General features: G+C 57.2%; 1 protein-coding gene across 1 annotated transcript in view; it reads right to left on the bottom strand.

Moving 5' to 3' along the window:
* LOC133768153 (uncharacterized) overlaps window positions 1-17,622 on the bottom strand; it is a 94,869-nt gene extending 77,247 nt beyond the window's left edge. The window contains exons 1-5 of the mRNA XM_062202528.1: window positions 17,615-17,622; window positions 17,356-17,409; window positions 16,903-17,131; window positions 9,351-9,496; window positions 8,916-8,996 (exon numbers count right to left, since the gene is read on the bottom strand). Coding sequence (XP_062058512.1) covers window positions 8,916-8,996; window positions 9,351-9,496; window positions 16,903-17,131; window positions 17,356-17,409; window positions 17,615-17,622 — 518 coding nt within the window. The remainder of the gene's footprint in view (window positions 1-8,915; window positions 8,997-9,350; window positions 9,497-16,902; window positions 17,132-17,355; window positions 17,410-17,614) is intronic.
* Between the last annotated feature and the right edge of the window lie 661 nt (window positions 17,623-18,283).

Below are 18,283 nucleotides of genomic sequence, written 5' to 3'. Positions count from 1 at the left end.
CAGGGGGGTTGCAGACCTGCCTGGGACCCTGGGGCTCGTGCTGGATGGAGCAGGATCCAGGTCAGTGGCTTGCTTCCACCATGCACTCGCTGATGGCAAGCTGCTGGCCAGGAGAGGGCCCTCTGCCTGGAGGGTCAGGCATCGGTGAACAGGGGGAGGGGGCTTCAGGGTCCCGGACGTTCCAGGGCTGGAGGAACTGCACGTGGGTGGCTGCCTTCCACAGCTCCTTTCACACCAGCTACAAAAAAAGCCGGAACATGAACTCTGCCAGCTCTCTTTTTATTTTTGTAATGTTTATTTATTTTAGTTCATCTGCTTGAAAGGCAAAGCGACAGAGACAGAGACAAAGAGATCTTCCATCCCCTGGTTCATTTCCCAAATGTTTGTAACAGCTCGGGCTTGGCCAGGCTGAAGCCAAGAGCCAGGAGCTCCATCTGGGTCTCCCACGTGAGCAGCAGGGGCCCAAGCCCTTGAGCCATCTTCTGCTGCCTTCCAGAATGCCTTAGCTGAAATACCAGCGTCCTTTGGGCTGCCATTGTGGTGTTGCAGGTAAAGCAAAGCTGGCAGCCCACATGGGCACTGGCTCATTTCCCAGCTGCTCCACCTCGGATCCAGCTCCCTGCTAATGTGCCTGGGAAAGCAGCGGAGGGTGGTCCAAGTCCTTGGGCCTCTGCATCCACATGGGAGACCTGGAAGAAGCTCCTGGCTCCTGGCATCAGCCTGGCCCAACCTGGGTCGTTGTGGCCATCTGGGGAGTGAACCAGCAAATGGAAGATCTCTCTGTCTCTGTGTCTCTCCCTCTCTCTGTAACTCTGACTTTCAAACAAATAAATTAAATCTAAGAAAGAAAGACCAGCTTTCTGTTTTGACTAGGAGCAGCATGTCACCAACCTGACCAATGAGATTTAGGTAGAATCCCAGTCTACGTTTCCTCCACCGTTAGAAAGCTTTTTTTTTTTTTTTTTTTGACAGGCAGAGTGGACAGTGAGAGAGAGAGACAGAGAGAAAGGTCTTCCTCTTCTGCTGGTTCACCCTCCAGTGGCTGCTGCGGCCGGCGCATCGCTCTGATCCAAAGCCAGGAGCCAGGTGCTTCTCCTGGTCTCCCATGCGGGTGCAGGGCTAAGGACTTGGGCCATCCTCCACTGCCTTCCCGGGCCATAGCAGAGAGCTGGCCTGGAAGAGGGGCAACCGGGACTAGAACCCGGTGTGCTGGTGCCACAAGGCGGAGGACTAGCCTGTTAAGCCATGGCGCCGGCCTTCTTTTCTTTTTTAGAGATTTTATTTATTTATTTGAGAGGTAGAGTTACAGACAGTGAGAGGGAGAGACAGAGAGAAAAGAAGAAGCCAGGAGCTTCTTCTGGGTCTCCCATGAGGGTGCAGGGGCCCACATACTTGGGCCATCTTCTACAGCTTTCCCAGGCCATAGCAGAGAGCTATGAGACTAGAACCCGTGCCCACATGGGATGCTGACACTGCAGGCGGATTAACCCACTGCGCCACAGCGCCGGCCCCTAGAAAGCCCTTTTCTTTGTGCTTATACCTTCCCCCTTTTCCTGCATGGAATAGCGATGTAATGCCTGGGACCTGGCAGTTATTTTGTAACCATGAAACACCACAAATGAGGACAAAGAGCTACATGCTAAAGATGGCATAGACAAATGCAAGCAGAGCCTGGGTCCCCAGTGACACCAGTGAGAGCCACACTGGTTCTGGGTGGCTTACCCTGGACTTCTCACCACAAAACACAGTAAGTCCCAGGGCAGGTGTCTGGTGCAGCAGTTAAGACGTCACTTGGGATGTGCCATATTGGAATGATGAGTTCAAGTGCTGGTTCTTTTGCTTCTGATCCTGCTTCCTGCAAATATGTACCCTGGGAGGCAGCAGGTGATGGCTCAAGTACACAGGTCCCTGCCGCTACACAGGAGACCTGACTGGAGTTCCAGGCTCGTGGGTTTGACCTGGCCCCTGGATAGGCCTGACCCCAGCCCAGGCTCCTCTCTGGAGCCACAGAGCCTCCCAGAAGCCAGGCTTTTCCTTCCTGCCTCTCCCCAAGTGCTTTAGCTCTTTACGTGGAGCCGGGCTCGGAACAGGCCCCTGTGCGATACCCTTGGACCCGGCAGTCAGCAGCCCCGAGACCAACCCCTGAGAATCTGCCATGAAAACCACAGGTGGGGCCGGCACTGTGGCACAGTGGGTTAAAGCCCCAGCCTGAAGCGCCGGCATCCCATATGGGTGCCAGTTCTAGTCCCGGCTGCTCCACTTCTGATCCAGCTCTCTGCTGTGGCCTGGGATAGCAGTAGAGGATGGCCCGAGTCCTTGGGCCCCTGCACCCGTGTGGGAAACCCGGCAGAAACTCCTGGCTCCTGGCTTTGGAACAGCACAGCTCCGGCAGTTGCGGCCATCTGGGGAGGGAACCAGCTGATGGAAGATCTCTCTCTGTCTCTACCTCTCCCTGTAATTCTCTTTCAAATAAATAAAATAAATATTTAAAAAAAAATAAACACAGGCTCCTGAGCATCCCGCAGACTGGGATTTGACCCGCAGTTACCCATGATTCCTGTGCATGCAGAACAGGCATTTATTGAGGGAAAGCCGAGTTCCAGAAGCTCACAGGTGAGCGCAGTCCCAACCTGGGGGTGAGGGGGGAAGCAAACAACAGACAAGGGAGCAGACAGCTTCCTGCTGACCCCACCCCGCCCCTGGACAAGGCACTTCACAGTTTATACAGCCTAACTTCGCCCAATCAGCCGTTAGCCTACTTTCAGAAGGAAACTCAGGCACAAAACGGGGCGGGGCATTCCATGCAGTGACTAAGCTGCTGCCTGGGGTGTCAGCGTCCCATAGAGGAGTCTCTGGGTTCCAGTCCAGGCTGCCCCACTTCTGTTCCAGCTTCCTGCATGGAATAGCGATGCGATGCCTGAAACCTGGCAGTCATTTTGTAACCATGAAACACCACAAATGAGGACAAAGAGCTACATGCTAAAGATGGCATAGACAAATGCAAGCAGAGCCTGGGTCCCCAGTGACACCAGTGAGAGCCACACTGGTTCTGGGTGGTCTGCAGGCAGCTGTGACGGCTTACATGCTTGGGTCCCTGCTGCCCACAGGGGATACCCGGATGGAATTCCTGTCTCCTGGCTCTAGCCTGACCTAGCCCCGGCTGTTACAGGCACTTAAGGATGGAAGATCTCTCTCTCTCTCTCAAATAAAATGTAAACAAGTAAATAATCTTTTTAAAGGGGGATCTATGGAGAAAGGTCTCCGAGATCACTCAGCTGTGTTCAGAAGGCAACAAGGACTTGAACCCAAGTCCCTTGGGCTGTCCCTCCGCCAGGGGCATTTGTCACTCTGGGCGCCATGGACACAGCCCTCAGAAAGAACAGTCTTGCCCCCAAAGAGGAGTCGGGCTGGGACGCAGCGTCGCCGGTGTTGCAACAGCCCCCTCGCCAAGCTGTTGGCGCCTGATGGTTCTTTAATTATTCATCCCTGCTGAACACGCAAGCCCAGGGCTTCAGCCATGCTTTTTGGAGCTCACCCATGGGGGAGCCTGGGTAATGAGTCCAGACCTGTCAAGAAGTTTGGAAATCTGTCTGCCCACAAAATGTTCCCTGCTCCTCCCACGCCATCCCCGTCAGGCACAGGGGCGGCTGACAAGGAGCCAGCCATCAAAGACACTGGGAGCCAGGCTGCGCTCACAGTGCCGGTGCCGGGAGCCTCCCGGCCCGCTTTCCAGTCCAGCCAGCCCAAGGTCTTCCTGCCTTTGAGCCAAACGCAGAGTTAGGCGTCGTGGGAAGTCCCCTCTGCAGGGGAAGGGGGAGAGCAGGCAGGGGCTCCTGTGTCCCCCGGGACAGAGCCCGATGGACCTGGCTTGAACCTTGGCTGTGTCCCTCTCCAGCTGTGTGCCCTTGGACGTACCGCTTGCCCTTTCTGATCAGACCCCTTGGATACTGGAGGGAGAGCCATTCATTCCGTGCCCGAGTGCTGGGCCCCTGACATGTGCCAGGCACTTGGGGACACAGTGGTGGAATCAGACACACCCCTGATGTCGCAACGGCTGCTGTAAAGAGCAGTGCCGGCATGCCCCAGTTACCGTGTCCCTCACAGGATCCCTGCTTCAGGCATGGCCGCCGTGATTGGCTTTGTTATTATAAGAGAATTTAAGCTTTACACATACAACCAGTTTTAAAAATACGCATTTATTTGAAAGGCAGAGTGACAGCGACAGAGAGAGAAAGATCTTCCATCTGCTGGTTCATTCCCCCAAATGGCCACAACAACTGGCACAGGCCTGAAGCCAGGAGCCAGGAGCTTCTCCCGAGTCTCCTATGTGGGTGGCAAGGGCCCAGGCTCTTGGGGCATCGCCAGCTGGATTGGAAGTGGAGCAGCCAGGACCTGAACGGGGCTCTGATATGGGATGCTGAGTTGGCAGGCGGCGGCTTAACCCACTGCACCACCGTGCTGGCCCCCACAATTATTTTCTGTCACCCATGCAGTGAGACCTCCCCCGGCCCTCCCTGCCGCTGCCCAGCCATTACGAGCGATTTATTTCCTCCTTTCAAGTTGTCTTTGACATTCATGCGTCCTAGCCGGGGAGATTTCTGTCTCGTTCAGTTCTCCTCGGCCCTAACTATCCCAGCTCAGCCTGGCCAAGCCTGGCATACAGCGGGGACCCATAGATGCCTTCTTCATTCACGCACTCATTCAGTCATTCAGCCGACAAACATCAGTTAAGTCCCAGGCATGCCAGTCTCAGCCCTGGGCACAGGCGACATGGCTGTGACCCAGACTCTTAAAGGGGAAGACATAGCACCGGCAGGGAGACAGACAGACAGACAGACAGACTGAAGATATTCCACTGCAACCCCTGCCCCAGGGGGGACACGTCCCTGAGTCCCCTGTGGATACTTGAAACCCTAGATACGTCGTTTTTTCTTTTACATCCATAAGTGTGATTAAGTTTTATTTGTAAATTAGGCCCAGTAAGAGATTAATAACTCCTAATAAGTAGGACAATGGCAACAATGGACTGTATTGAAGTGTTGTGAATGGGTCCTGTCTCTAAGCACCGAACTGTGCTGTGCCCGCCTTTCTCCTTGTGACGACGCGAGCCGGTGCAAGACCTGTGCGGGGAGATGGGGTGAGGTGAGGGGTACAGGCCTTGCGATGGCATCCTGGGCCATTCACCGATTGACTTTTGGACCATATGCCTGCAGGATCCCAAGCCAGGATGGTGCTGGCTGACTGCTGATAACAGAAACCATGGAAAGTGACACAGCAGGTGCGGGCTGCGCCGTGTAGCACCGGGGAATGAGGAGCTAGAAGAGCAAGGTAGGGCCTCCATGAGGAGTGGGAGGGGCCTCCTGGGTCAGCAGGTGCCCTGGCTGAGGAGGGACATGGAGCAGAGGTCTAGGTGGGGCTGAAAAGGAGTCCTGTGGACGTGGAAGGGAGCGTGAGGCAGGTAGAACGCTGGCCAGGAAAGGGAGCTCATGGGGCTATCCCCCCATGACCCCAACCTGCCACCTTAGGTCATGGTGTGGAAGCCTGGACATCAGCACCCAGGGTGCCTGGCAGCCCCTGAGGCTCCTTGGCAGAGGATCCCAGGGATCATCAGAGACAATGCCTCCTCCCTGAAGAACTGGGAGAGCCAGGACCAGAGAGGGAAGGTGATCTGCCAAGGTCACACAGCCAGCAGTGGCTGGGCTCCACCCAGTCCTGCATCTCTCTGGCCTATGCTGTCTTCACCAAAGCACAGCCATGGCCTTCCTGGGTGCTGGAGGGTGGGGCTCAGGGAGGCCGCAGAAGACACTCAGGGTCATCCAGGCCACCCTGCAGAGGGAGGAACTGGGGGCCTCCCCATGGCCCCAGTGAGATGCCTGTCCTTGTTAGCAGAGACCCCAGCAACCAGAGAGCAGCTTCCATCCTGGCTGTGCATCTGGAAACCATGGTTACAGCTGCCGCTTGATTGGCAGGGGGTCCTGACGCAGCCGAGCCACCCTCGAGTTCCTAGAGTTTGTGTGAGAAGCAGGGGCAAGGGCCAGGGGACAAGCGGGGGGTCACCGGTCGCCCCCAGATCCCACCCACTAACCTTCCCCTCGCAGGCTGTTCATCCGGGCACCGCGTACCACCGCGAAATCCTTTTAGAGCGCTGAATTAAAAATAAATCTGCAAGCACATAACCAGATGTTGCATAGGGAAAAGATAAATAACTCAGCCTGTCAAGGAACGGCCTCATCTCCGTCAACCCTCTCTCTTTCACAAGGTTTTAATTTTTAATTTCACAGCGGTAACTATAGCAACCTGCAAAAATAATGTATTCCAAAGCAAAACAACTTTCTTGGCTCTGCCTTGGCATCTCCGTGTTCCCTCCTCGCACCAACTTCACGCAGGTCTGTGCCCAGAGTGGATGAACATTTTTCGCTTTGAGCTCCCTCATTCATTAAGTCATTCATTCATTCATTCATTCACAGGCACGGATCCGTTGCCATCCAATCCCACGGAACTCCTCATGTCAGGGAGCGAGATGCTGGATGATCGATCCAGAATCAGGAGCAAAGCTGTGTCATCTTGGTCTGACCCGGGGTCTGGGGTTGACAGCAGAGTTGGAACAGCAAGGGGCATCTGTGCTCACCGGGGGCCTGCTTTGTCCCAGGGTCAGTGCTGGGCAGTGTGGTGAGAGAGAAGAGGACTGAGCCTACCTTCAAGGAGCTCACGGTCCTTGTAGGGGAGACAGACATAAACACACAGGGAATGAAATAAGGTAAGTCCTGGCTAAAGGGGTAGATGATACAGAAGGGCTGTCAAAGTCCCTGGTGGTCCGGGTAGGCTTCAGGGAAGAGGTGGCTTCTGAGATACATCTTGCTGGATTCTAGAAATTTTTCCACATGACCAAGACAGGGAAGGGCATACCAGGCAGGTGGAACAGCAGGTGCAAAGGCAGAGGCGAGAGGCAGATTAGCTTGGTCCAGGCACAGGATGACAGTTGTGCCTCTAGGGGGATGCTGGAGAGGGTGATGGGGAGAAACAAGCAGAGCCTTGAACTCTGCTGAGGACTTTGGCTTGGAGCCAGGGCGACCCAGCGGAGGGGTGGAGCAGACAGAATACTTCAACAGGTGACTCTGGGGAGTGGGGCGGGGACTGGTCTAGAGGGGATCCAGTTAGGTGGGGCTGCAGGGGAGAAGCTGACCCTGAGCCGGGACCCACATTTATCTGGGAGGTATGAGGGGTGGGACAAGGAGGGGAAGGAAGCCGGGGAGGTATGGATTAGCCAGCCAGCCACCAGCATGGGCAAGAGGGGTTTCGTCCCCTCCTGCGGGGGCTCTGGAGCTGGGTTGAGCACGCCTCAGAGCTGCAGAGGGGAAGCCAGGACACCTGAATGCTGATGCCCACGCAGAGCGATTGGCGGCTGCTCTCGGGTGGCACCAACGCCCTCCCCCTCCCCCCCAGGTCTGAGAGAGAGCAGGCTCCAGGGACTGGAGGAAGTCACAGCAGGGGCTCACGTGCTGGCTCTGGGCCCAGGGCCTGGGTGCCCTGCAGTTGGAAAGGAAGACCCAAGGCCTCTATCCAGGTGGGAATGGAGAACATCTGGCCACCGGGATTCCAAAAGGCAGTGTGAGGGTGGGACCACAGAACTTGCCTCCCAGCTGGCTACACACCCAGGGGGAGGACAGACCAGGGCCACCATGGGTCCAGGCTGGTGAAAGATTCCAGTGAGGGGAAGGGGGGCAAGTGTTGCAGCACAGCAAGCTAAGCCGAAGCCTGCACCACCAGCATCTCAAATGAGAGCCAGTAGGAGCCCCGGCTGCTTCACTCCTGATCCAGCTTCCTGGTCATGCACCTGGGAAGCCGCGGAAGATGGCTCAAGTGCTTGGGCCCCTGCCACCCACATGGGGGACGTTATGGAGTTCTCAGCTCCTGGTTTTAGCCTGGCCCAGTCCTGGCTGTTGTGGCCTTGAGGGAAAAGAATGAGCAGATAGATTCTCTAATCCCTCTCCTCTCCCTCTCTCTCACACTGCCTTTCAAATAAATAACTAAAAATCTTAAGAAAAAACATCCCAATAGGGTCTGAGCAAAGGCGGGCTGCAGGCTCCAGGGCAGCCCCCAGGACTCCCCGCAGGGTAGGCGACCCCTTCTTTCCTATGAATAGTCATCCCCCCACTCCCCACCCCGTCTCAGAGAAGTACAGCAACCCTCCAGTCTCCCACTAGAAGTGGACTCGGTCAAGTGCAGGTACAGGATGTGCTCACACCGGATGTCGTGCCTACCGGTGACCTCGAGGGACCTACTTCCCCTTTCGGCCTCAGTCTTCCCTTCTGTAAGATGGGGTTCACAGAAGTGCCTGTGGCCCCAGCTTGTTGTGAGGATGTAGTTAAAGGATGCCTGGTGGCACTCAGAAGTCCCCTGGTCAATCTCACCTGTGTATTGTCATTTTTACCCATCTGTCCTGGGGCTAGCATTGTGGCATGGTGGGTTAAGCCACCTCCTGCAACACCAGCATCCCATATGGGCACCTGTTCAAGATCCAGCTGTTCCACTTCTGATCCAGCTCCCTGTGAATGTGCTGGGTAAGGCAGTGGGAGATGGTCCAAGTGCTTGGGCTCCTGCACCCATGTGGGAGACCCTGCTGAAGCTCCTGGCTCCTGGCTTTGGCCTGGCCAAGTCCTGCTGACATTTGGGGATTAAACCAAAGGTTGGAAGATATCTGTCTCTCTGTTTCTCCCTTCCTCCCTCCCTCCCTCCCTCCCTCCCTCCCTCCCTCCCTCCCTCCGTTCCTCCCTTCCTCCCTCCCTCCCTCCCTCTGTCTCTCTTTCTCTCTGTAACTGTCTTTCAAATAAATAAATCATCTTAAAAAAAAAAAAAGAAAGAAAGTAAGGATACAGTTTGTCCTTTGTGAGGCACGCACGCCGGGTCTGGGGCACGTGGCAATCATGGAGCCGAGCCGGTTCCTGCCCTCATGCTGCTCCAGCCGCATGGACATGTTGAAATGCTTTATATAGAACCTTAAAGAAAGCCGGATAAAAAGATTATGCATAAAGCCCGATTCTAATTCTGTTGAAACACACACACTCGCAAAGGCCCGAGGGATCCACACCAACACGTCGCAGTAGTCAGCCCTGGCTGGGAGAGTTGCAGGTGGCTTGCGTTTTTACAGCGTTTCCTGGGCTTTTTCCTTTCAGAATGTTCACCGGGGATGGTGTTATTTGAATGGTCATTTCTGGAAAAAGGAAAACAAGCATGCCTGTTTCTCTGACTCCCTGCTCTTCGTGGATGTCGTGTTTCCAGGGGAACGGGAGCTCCCCGAGTGAGGGGACACTTGCTTGTGCGTCCCAGGGCCTCCCCAGCAAGCAGTGCACTGTTGGAGAGGGGTTGGGTGCATGGTGGGGGAGGGGGCGGCGTCCAAGCCGCAGTCCACCACCACCGGCTCGGCGAGCGTGCAGGAGGCGTTGAGCTCTGCCAGTCCGAGGGGAGAGATCTTCATTTTCCCATCCTCCTGTGCCCACTGCGGGCATCGGCGCCAGCAGCGCCACTCGCCTGCATGTCCAGGCCACACCCCCCGAACATCTCACTCTGCAAGGAGCTGGCGTTTCATTCCCTCCTGCTCGCCTGCCAGTTCCGAGCTTAGCGGAGGAGAGAGAAGAGCCACGCGTGGTCACCCTCAGGTCGCGCGGTCCCCTCGGGCACCGAGGAACAGGCTGTTCATGAAGACATCAGCCTCCTGCTCTCCTTGAGTTTCTGAGCCTCTGCGGCGTCCAGGGCTGTGAAGCCCGGTGCTCTTGGAAAGTTCTGGTAAGTCCCCTGTGCAGGACTTGATGGCACTGTTCCCCCGATTCCCTTTTGTGGGCAGATGGCTCCTCCCCTACATGCTGTGGGCTTCATGGGGGTCTCATGAAGACCACCCATACATGCATGGCCGTGGGTCCCCTGCTGGCCCACAGTGATGTTCGGGGACGTCTGGATATATGACAGACACAAGAAAGATGCAGCTGTCCGTATCTCTGTGTATCTGTGTACAGATATCCATAACTCTGCTGCCAAGCTCGCTGAGCCTAGAATGCGTGAGTCTGACCCTGTGAGTTTGCCAGTGGCCACTTCCCCTGCACATGTTGAGAGCAAGCCTCTAAGCTAGGGCACAAAGGAGAGCTTGGGTGTTCCTGGATCCAGCCATTCCTGAAGCTGCATTCCCAGACCAGAACTGAGACATAGCTTCCTTTCTCTTAGGTGGTTGAGTAGGGATTTTGTCCATTGATGTTGAAAGGATATGCCATAGCGGGTGTCTACTGGTTAGACTTTGTGGCCACCAGAACCCACGAGCCCTTCCTCAGCACCCCCATCCCTTGGGAAAATCACCTCTCCTGCGCTGAATGTAGCTGGGTGCTGATGTCACTCTCTCTGTCACCCCGAGGTCATTACCTGTATCCTCACACAGACCACGGGGGTTGGCCATGAATCCCTGCCAGGCCTGCACATCAAACCTGCCCTGTGGTCCTCCATGCCCTGCTGGGGGCTGCAGAAGATCCAGAAAACAGCCCCACCCTCACAAGATGTGCACACCCTGGATGGAAGGGCCTGGACTCCCCAAATGCCTCCGAGGGCTTGGCCCGTGCCGAGCTGTGACGTGAGTGAGAAATGGACACTGTCCTTGGATGCTGCTGAGAGGTGGGGCTTGTTTGTTACAGCAGGGATCCTGCCCTGACCACTGAGAACAACAGGTAGTGCCTTGGAGAGCAACCAGGGAGGCAGTCTGGCTGCTGGGATGCAAATACTCACGGAGTCCCCCCCGCCTAGCAGCTCTTGTTCCGACTCTGGCCACGATGGCCTCTCTCCTCATCAAGACTTCTCCAGCCGGACACTAAGTTCCCCGAGAGACAGGGTCTCATCCTGTCCCCTTCCTCTGTGCTGTGTCCCTGGCACCTCGTGTAGCCAGGAATGAAGCAAGGATCTGCAAACTGACCAGACGCACAACGTTGTCACGGGCTTCAGAGAGGGTCCTGCTGCTGCAGCCAGGGGTCCTCTGCAGGTGTCAGTATAATGCAAATGAGCAAAACAAGGATCTGTGTGGGCTGGGGAGGCTCTCGGGGTGGGGGGAGGGGACTTTCCAGTTTTAACCAGGATTGCTCCTATCCCAACTCTCCACAGAGGTAAATTCTCACTGGCCCCTCACTGGTCACAGGCTGGTCCCTGGCTGGTCCCTGGCTAGTCCCTGGCTCTCTGCAGCAGGAAGGGTGGAAACCAGCTGCTTCTCAGAGGGAGGCCCCATCCCAGAGGCTTCAGGCTGTGGTAGGGGTGAGGCAACACTTCAGGAAATAACATTTCCAAGGCTTTGGCTGTGAGAGCAGACTTCTCACCCCTGCCTGGGTGTGGAGGTGGGTGTGGGTGTCTGCTGTGCCTCTGGGGTGCAGCATCCCTTTCATGGTTTGCAAGCTCATGTCAGGAAAGCTTAACTCCTTGCACCCAGGATGACTGGCTGCAGATGGGCTCCAGGGAGCTAGCCCAAGACTCCTAGGATGAAACCCAAACTCAGCGCCTAGCTGGGGACAGGGTGGGGACAGCATGTCCAGGTAGTCTATGTAGCAGCTCATGGCTCGACCTCGAGAGCCAGAACGCCTAGGCTCAAGTCCTGGCTCCACGCACTTATTAGCTATGACTTTTTTTGGACTAATTACCTTATCTGAGCCTCAGTTTTCTCATCTATAAAATGGGATGGAGCAGGCATTTGATCTAGAAGTGAAGACGCTACGTGGCATGCCCGCAGTCCATACCTGAATGCCTGGGTTTGAGTCTCAGCTCCACTCCTGATTCCGCCTTCCTGCTAATGTGTCTCTTGGGAGGCGTCAGGGATGGCTCAAGTTCATGGGTCCCTGCCACCCACAGAGGAGACCCAGGTTGAGTTCCAGGCTCCTGGCTTCATCCTGGCCCAATCTCAGTTATTGTGTTGCCAGCATCTGGGGAGTGAACCAGCTGATGGAAGATCTCTCTCCTCTCTTTCAATAAATAAAACAAATTAAAACTTTCTTTTAAAATAATAATAATTGCAATCACACTAGAGGGTTGTTGGGAAGATGGCCTCATTGTTTTGACTACAACTAGTTTTTAAAATGCCTCTGTAGTAAGTTTTAATACAGTAACTATCAATCACAAGCTAACATAAACAAAAGCTCCCCAGGAACCTCAGTAACACTTACGAATGGAAAAGGGTACTGAGACCAAAAAGTTGAAAACTACTCTTATGGGGTCCGTTCCCATGAACATGGCCCAGTGCCGACCTGGCACCAGCTCCCCACCTCCCCCTCTCCCTCCACAGCCCAGTCCGCACCCTGTGCTCCACCCGGATGGCCACCTTCAGCACCCACCCGAGGAGCCCTGAGGGTTCCTGCCGTCACGTTCTGCCCCGTTTCACCACCCGTGACTACACTGCTCTCACTCTGCAAGGCCTCTACCCCCTACCCCGGAAGCCCAGCTGGTCATCCTGCCGATGCAGGGCCCTTAGGCCTCAGGATCACAGAGCGCAGCCCAGCACAGGGGCGCGTGGCCAGTGTGGCCGGCTCACTCTTGCTCCTGGAATCTCCATCTTTTGCAGCAGGCTGCCTGGCAGAACACAGCTGAACTGCATAACCTTGGATGAGTCACTTCTCTTTGAACCTGCTTTGCCACCTGTAAAATGGGGTGACTGCGGTGCTTATGTTGCAAGACTTGGATGGGCTGATGCATCTGCAGGAATTTGCTACAGGAGTAAGTCCTGGCTGGCTGCGGCGAGACAGCATTTTCTCCCAGTTCTGGGGGTTGCAAGCCTGAGACAGCAATGTCAGCAGGGCTGGCTGCTTCCCAGCCTCTCTCCTGGCTTGTGGGTGGCCTCTCCTCTCCCCGTCCTCAGTCTTCCCTCCGCGTATGCACACTCTGTTCGCCTCCTCTTCATAGAAGGACCTCGGCCAGATTGGCTGAAAGCCCACCCTCCCCACCTCATTTTGGTTTAATTACCTCTTTAAGACACTATCTGCAAATACAGCAACATTCTGAGGTTCTGCAGGGTTAAGATACCAACATAAGCATTTGGTGTGGGAGGTGAGACACAGTTCTACCTATAGCAGCACCTAGAACAGGGCCCGGAGCAGTGGTCAGCGGCCTGGGGACGAGCCGTTAGACCCTGCATGGATCAGTCACTGGGATGTGAGCTGCCTCCTGAGGGGCCATGACCTTGGGCAAGGTTGCTGTCCCCATCAGGCAGTCCCCTGGGGACCCTGTGCCGGCCACACTCCAACAGCTGGGCAGTAAGCCCTTCTTTCCTGAGTGGTGGCCAGGCACCTGCTATCCCCCCCTTCTTAGGTGTGTGACCATGGGTTGGCCCCTGGCCTTCTCAGAGCCTCGATTTCCAAACTGGACAAGACAGAACAACCTGCAGAGTGAAGACGATGGGACATGAGATCATTGGTGTTATCTTTATTTGCACAACAATTTCTCCTAGAGAGCTCCTGTCGTGTGCCAGGCACTGTTGTAGCTTGTAGAGACACAGCAGGGAGCAACCAGACAAGCCCCAGCCTCTGTGGAGCTGGCGTTATCCTAGGGCCTGCCAGACGATGAACAAAGAAACCGGCACAGCACACGGCGGACAGGATGGCAGTAAGCGCCAGGGAAAAGGAACGACTCAATCAAGAGAGGGGCCGAGCGTGGGGGTGGGGGTGCAACGTTAATAGGAGGATCAGCGAAACCTGGGACGTAAGTAACTGGCAAGGCGGGGCGCCTGAAGACGTATGAGAAGAGCTTTGTGGGCACAGGGGCCCACAGCATGCCCAGCGGTTTCCACGGACAAGTGGCTGGAGCTGAGTGAGCAAGGGGGGAGGCAGGCTGGAGGCGAGGTTGGAGGAGCAGCCAGAGGTCAGCCGGGGCAGGGCCTTGCAGGCCAGGGCGAGGACATTGGCGTCCTCCCTGCACGCAGCGGGGAGCCACAGAAGTGTGCTGTGTGCAGGAGGGGGCGTGACCTCACTTTGATTTTACTAACAGAGCGTAACCAGGGTGACAAGATGAGTCTGCAACCTGCTCCTCCGCCGGCTCAGGGCCCTGCCTGCCTCGGCCTGCCTCTGCCCACAGTCCCTGCTGCTCCCGCCCGCCGCCCCGCAGGGCCCCACCTGGCCAGCCCCTCATCGCCTCGCTTCTGTATTTGCCCTTCAGGTCTCAGTCTAGATCTCACCTCGTCCAGGAAGCCACTTCAGACACCAAACTGCCCTCATCCCTCTGTGGCCAGAAGCTCGGTGCACCCGAATGGCAGGTTCAAATCTTCCCTGCTTACAATCTGCACACCTCAGTGTCAGCGTCCATAACGGGGCGATAAGAGCAGACCATTAAAAACCCAGCTCCAGGTAGTGAGCGGAAGCTCAAAGACCCAGTCGTGGGGCCAACGTTGTGGTGCAGCAGGTTAAATGCCAGCATCCCACGTGGAAGTAAGTGCTGGATCCCGTCCCGGCTGCTGCACTTCTGACCCAGCTCCCTGCTAATGTACCTGGGAAGGCAGTGGAAGATGGCCCAAGGGCTTGGGAGACCACAATGGAGTTCCCGGGTTCCAGCTTTGGCTTGGCCCAGAGCTGGCTGTTGCAGGCACTTGGAGGATGTCTCCATCTCTCCCTCTCTCTGTTACTATGTCTTCCCAATCAATCAATCAATTAATCTCTGAAGACCCAGCCGTGTGAACTGCAGTGTCGCACGCTCACGGGCATCATGGATGTCAGCACTCGGAGTTGGTCTGCATAGTAAAAGTGAAGACACGAGACTCACGCTGTCAACCCACCATCAGCAAGGGCCACGCGCGGGCTCATTTCCTGCCCCACCCCATGCCCACTCCAGCCCAGACTGCTCACCCGTGAGGATGGGCTGGGCCAGGGGCGGCTGCTCATCCCTACCCAGGTTATGCTCACACCTGCCCCCAGGCCCACGGCACGGGCTAAGGAGTCTGTGCGTCCGTGGGAACACGCCTGGCACATTGGGTAAATGTCAGCTGCCGCCACGGCACAGTCATACCACATGGGAAGGACCATCCTCTTCTGCTGCCCCAGCCTGTGACAGAACACAAGGAACCACCGTGCTCACATGTGTCACCAATATCGGGTAAACAGCAGGGGCTCCCTAAATGCTTATCGCAAGCAACCAGAGCACAGGCAGAGGTGTGTGCATGTACGGGCTGTGCTGTTTCCCAGCTGTGCTGCCTGGGGCTGTGGTGTTCCATCTTGGAGCCTTGGTTTGCTCATCTGTATAATGGGAGGATTCATTTTCCCCAGCAGGGCGAGGGGGGCCTTTCCAGGGCTCCCGTGCCTGTCCCTCAGAGGGAAGTAGCAGTGCCACGGTACCCAGAGGTTACTCGTGGTATCCCATGGACATGACTGCGCCCACCAGAGCCATGCAGCAGCGGCAGTGGGGTGCGTGTCCTGCTGCTGTTCCCGTGCCATCAGTGCTGCTGTCTGGGAAGTTTGCGCTGGGCTCAGAGACTAGCAGGGCTCATCGGGCGCTGCCCCTCATCCCCTGCTCCAGGTCAGGGCCAAGGTCCCAAGAAGCCGTGCCTTTGAGAGGTCCTTCTCCACGTCGCCCAGGCTTTGGGGGAGGGAGCTTCCTGACAGCGGTCCCAGAGCACTCGGCTGGCACCTGTTGTCCCTGCCCTTCCTGGGCCATCTCAGAGGGGCGAGACGAGGTGAGGAGACAGGCACAGAAGGTTCCCCGGAATCACAGGGGTAGTCAGTGGTGGAGTCAAGACTCACCCAAGCCCATGAGCTTTGGGAAGCAGCCTGGCGGTCAGAGCAGTGACCCCTTCCGGCACCAGGCCAGCCGGGGTCAAAGCTGAGCGCAGCCACAAGCTCCCCAGGCCTCAGTTTCCTCATCCGGAAAATGGGGCCCTCAGGCTTTTCCCAGCGGGCCCACGGAGGATGAAGCGAACGGCTGTGTTTGGAGTGACAGGCAATCCACGGCCAATAAGTACTCGCTCTGATCCTACCAGATCTCCCTTCTCCTCGCTCTGCGGCCGCCTCCCGCGTCTCTTTCTCTTTTATTTCCCCCTCTTGCTCACTGCCATCTCTTCTGAGGCTTATCTGTCATGCTTTGAAAAGCTTCTCTGTCACTTTCCTCCCTTTCTCCCTCTCTTCTGGGTCCTAAATCCTGGCTGTGTGTGTGGAGCACCGGGCAGCCTTCCTCCGTCCGTCTCTGGAACGTTCTCCCGGGCCACTCACGAATTATAGGCTCCTGGTTCACCCTGAGGATCCCGCTTCAGTGGCTCTAGGGAGCCTGCACAGCCTCTGACCCCCACCTCCCGCGGTGGGGGGACACAGGCTGGCTCTTGGGAGTCTTGAGACTCACCCATTGGTCCACCACATACTCACCTGTACAGAGCCCGCGCCCCCCGGGGGTGGCAGATATGAAAAGAAGTGGTCTGCCGCCAAACAGAGGCCCCTTCCCCTCCTGCCTGGGCTTTTGCGCTGGGTCTCCCCGCTCTGTCCCTTCCCCTCTATGTCTGGTGTTTTCCTGTCGGCTCTCTCCTCTCTCCCGCCACCCCGCAATGGAAGAATTCTCACCCCAGAGCTGACATGGACAACCGAACAAAAGGGTTCCTCCTGCAAGGGCTGGGGGCCCCAAGACACTCCTCCGCCTGCACCCAGGCGGCCCCCCAAAACCCAGCATCCTCGCCCCCGCGGCCCCCAGCAGCCGCAGAGCCCAGGGAAGAGGGGGAACCATGTTGGGGGAAGGGCCCTGCTGCTATGGAAACCGGCGCCGCCGCAGCTGCCGCCACTGCTGAGATCCATTCCGGGGAGCAGCCCGGCCTTGGGGGAAGGGGAGAGGCCAAGCTCAGCGCCGGAGACCCGGCCCTCCCGGTGCGGGCCTTGAGACCCGGGGCAAGTCGCTTAACCTCCGCTCCCTGAGCGCGGGGAGGGCTACCGCCGCCGACTCTGCGGGGGCGAGCGCCCCAAGATCCACCAGATCGCTGCTTGCTGTCATGACTACCAGCCCGAAATAGTCTAGGGCCAGCTTGCGGCGCGACTCCGGCCCCTCTGGCTCCCCCAACGATGTCTGGGCTAGGGCTCCCTCCGGCAAAAGCGCGGGGTCAACTCCGAGTCGCCTGCGCAGCGCGCGCACTCGCACGGTGCAGCTCAGCGCGGGGAGCTGCCTGCAACTGAGAACCCTGGGCCTGGTTCCCGCTTGAGGAAGGGAAGGAATGAGCGCCACGCCTCTGATGATGGCTCCATCAGCCTTGCCGGAGGCCAGGGGACTCGGCCAAAGATAGCTCCCAAATGCTCCTTTCCCAGGGGTCCCTGGTCCTGCAGGCCCAAGATGGAGCCCAACAGGCTCACCTTAGAGGCCCCCCGCACCCTACCCTGCCCTATGGCTCACCCCTGGGTCTGCAAGAAGTCCTTGTCTTCCCCAGTGCCTGGCCCACCTGGCTCCCTGTGAGGTCAGAGAGGGAGCGGCTTAGGGCAGGGCCTGCACAAGGAGGTAGAGACCGCCTGGCCCCACTCAGAGGGGCATCAGGGAAGCCTCTGCCCTCCTGTGCCTCAGCTTCCTCGTCCACACCTCCCCACCGACACATGCACACACACTCACAGTGACATGATGACACAGGCCACCAGGGCACGGCTGGCCAAGCACCTACCTCTCCATCGTTTCCTCTCTAACTCCCCTGCATCCCCCACCCCCACCCAGGACCCCATCCCTCCTCATCGATCAACCCAGTTTTCCAGGAAGCACTAGGACCTGCATAGGATCGCACAAGCCGGCGGCGGCGGCTGCAGAGCCCGCGTTAGCGCCAGGGCCTCCAAGGGAAGCCGGGTCCAGCTGCTGCGAGCAGCCTCAGTGCATTCATTCAGCCAGCCGGGCTCGTGTGTTTGTTTTCCCAACAAACATTTACGATGCCCCAGGCAGGCTGCTCCGTGCTGGAGACCCAGTCACGAACAAGGCCAGCTGAGATTGAGCGAGCACGCAGCCCGGAGAGGCAGACACACGCTAACCAAGTAATTACAAGCTTGATGGGTGCCACAGAGGAGAAGCCCAGGAGGGCACAAGAGGGCTATGCCGGCGTCTCCCATTTGTACGCCGAATCACCATGGCCTGGTCACAAGGTTGGCCCTCCAGCCACAAGTGCAGACTCCCCACTGAAAGGCCCGGGGCGTGGAGCCTTAGCGTCCAAGGGGAGTGCTGTTTGCTTCCCAGCAGGTGCCCAGGGAAAGGCTCCAAGGCTGAGGGCCACGGCCTCGGAGGCCTACGTGGGGACAGGAGGGTAATGTCTTCTAATCACCTGGCATCTCTCCGCGGGGCTCACCCC

This window comes from Lepus europaeus, chromosome 10 (assembly GCF_033115175.1).
Source record: "Lepus europaeus isolate LE1 chromosome 10, mLepTim1.pri, whole genome shotgun sequence".
In the NCBI taxonomy this organism is placed as follows: domain Eukaryota; kingdom Metazoa; phylum Chordata; class Mammalia; order Lagomorpha; family Leporidae; genus Lepus; species Lepus europaeus.
Note: the sequence above shows the minus strand (reverse complement) of the source record. Positions and strands in the feature narration are given on the sequence as shown.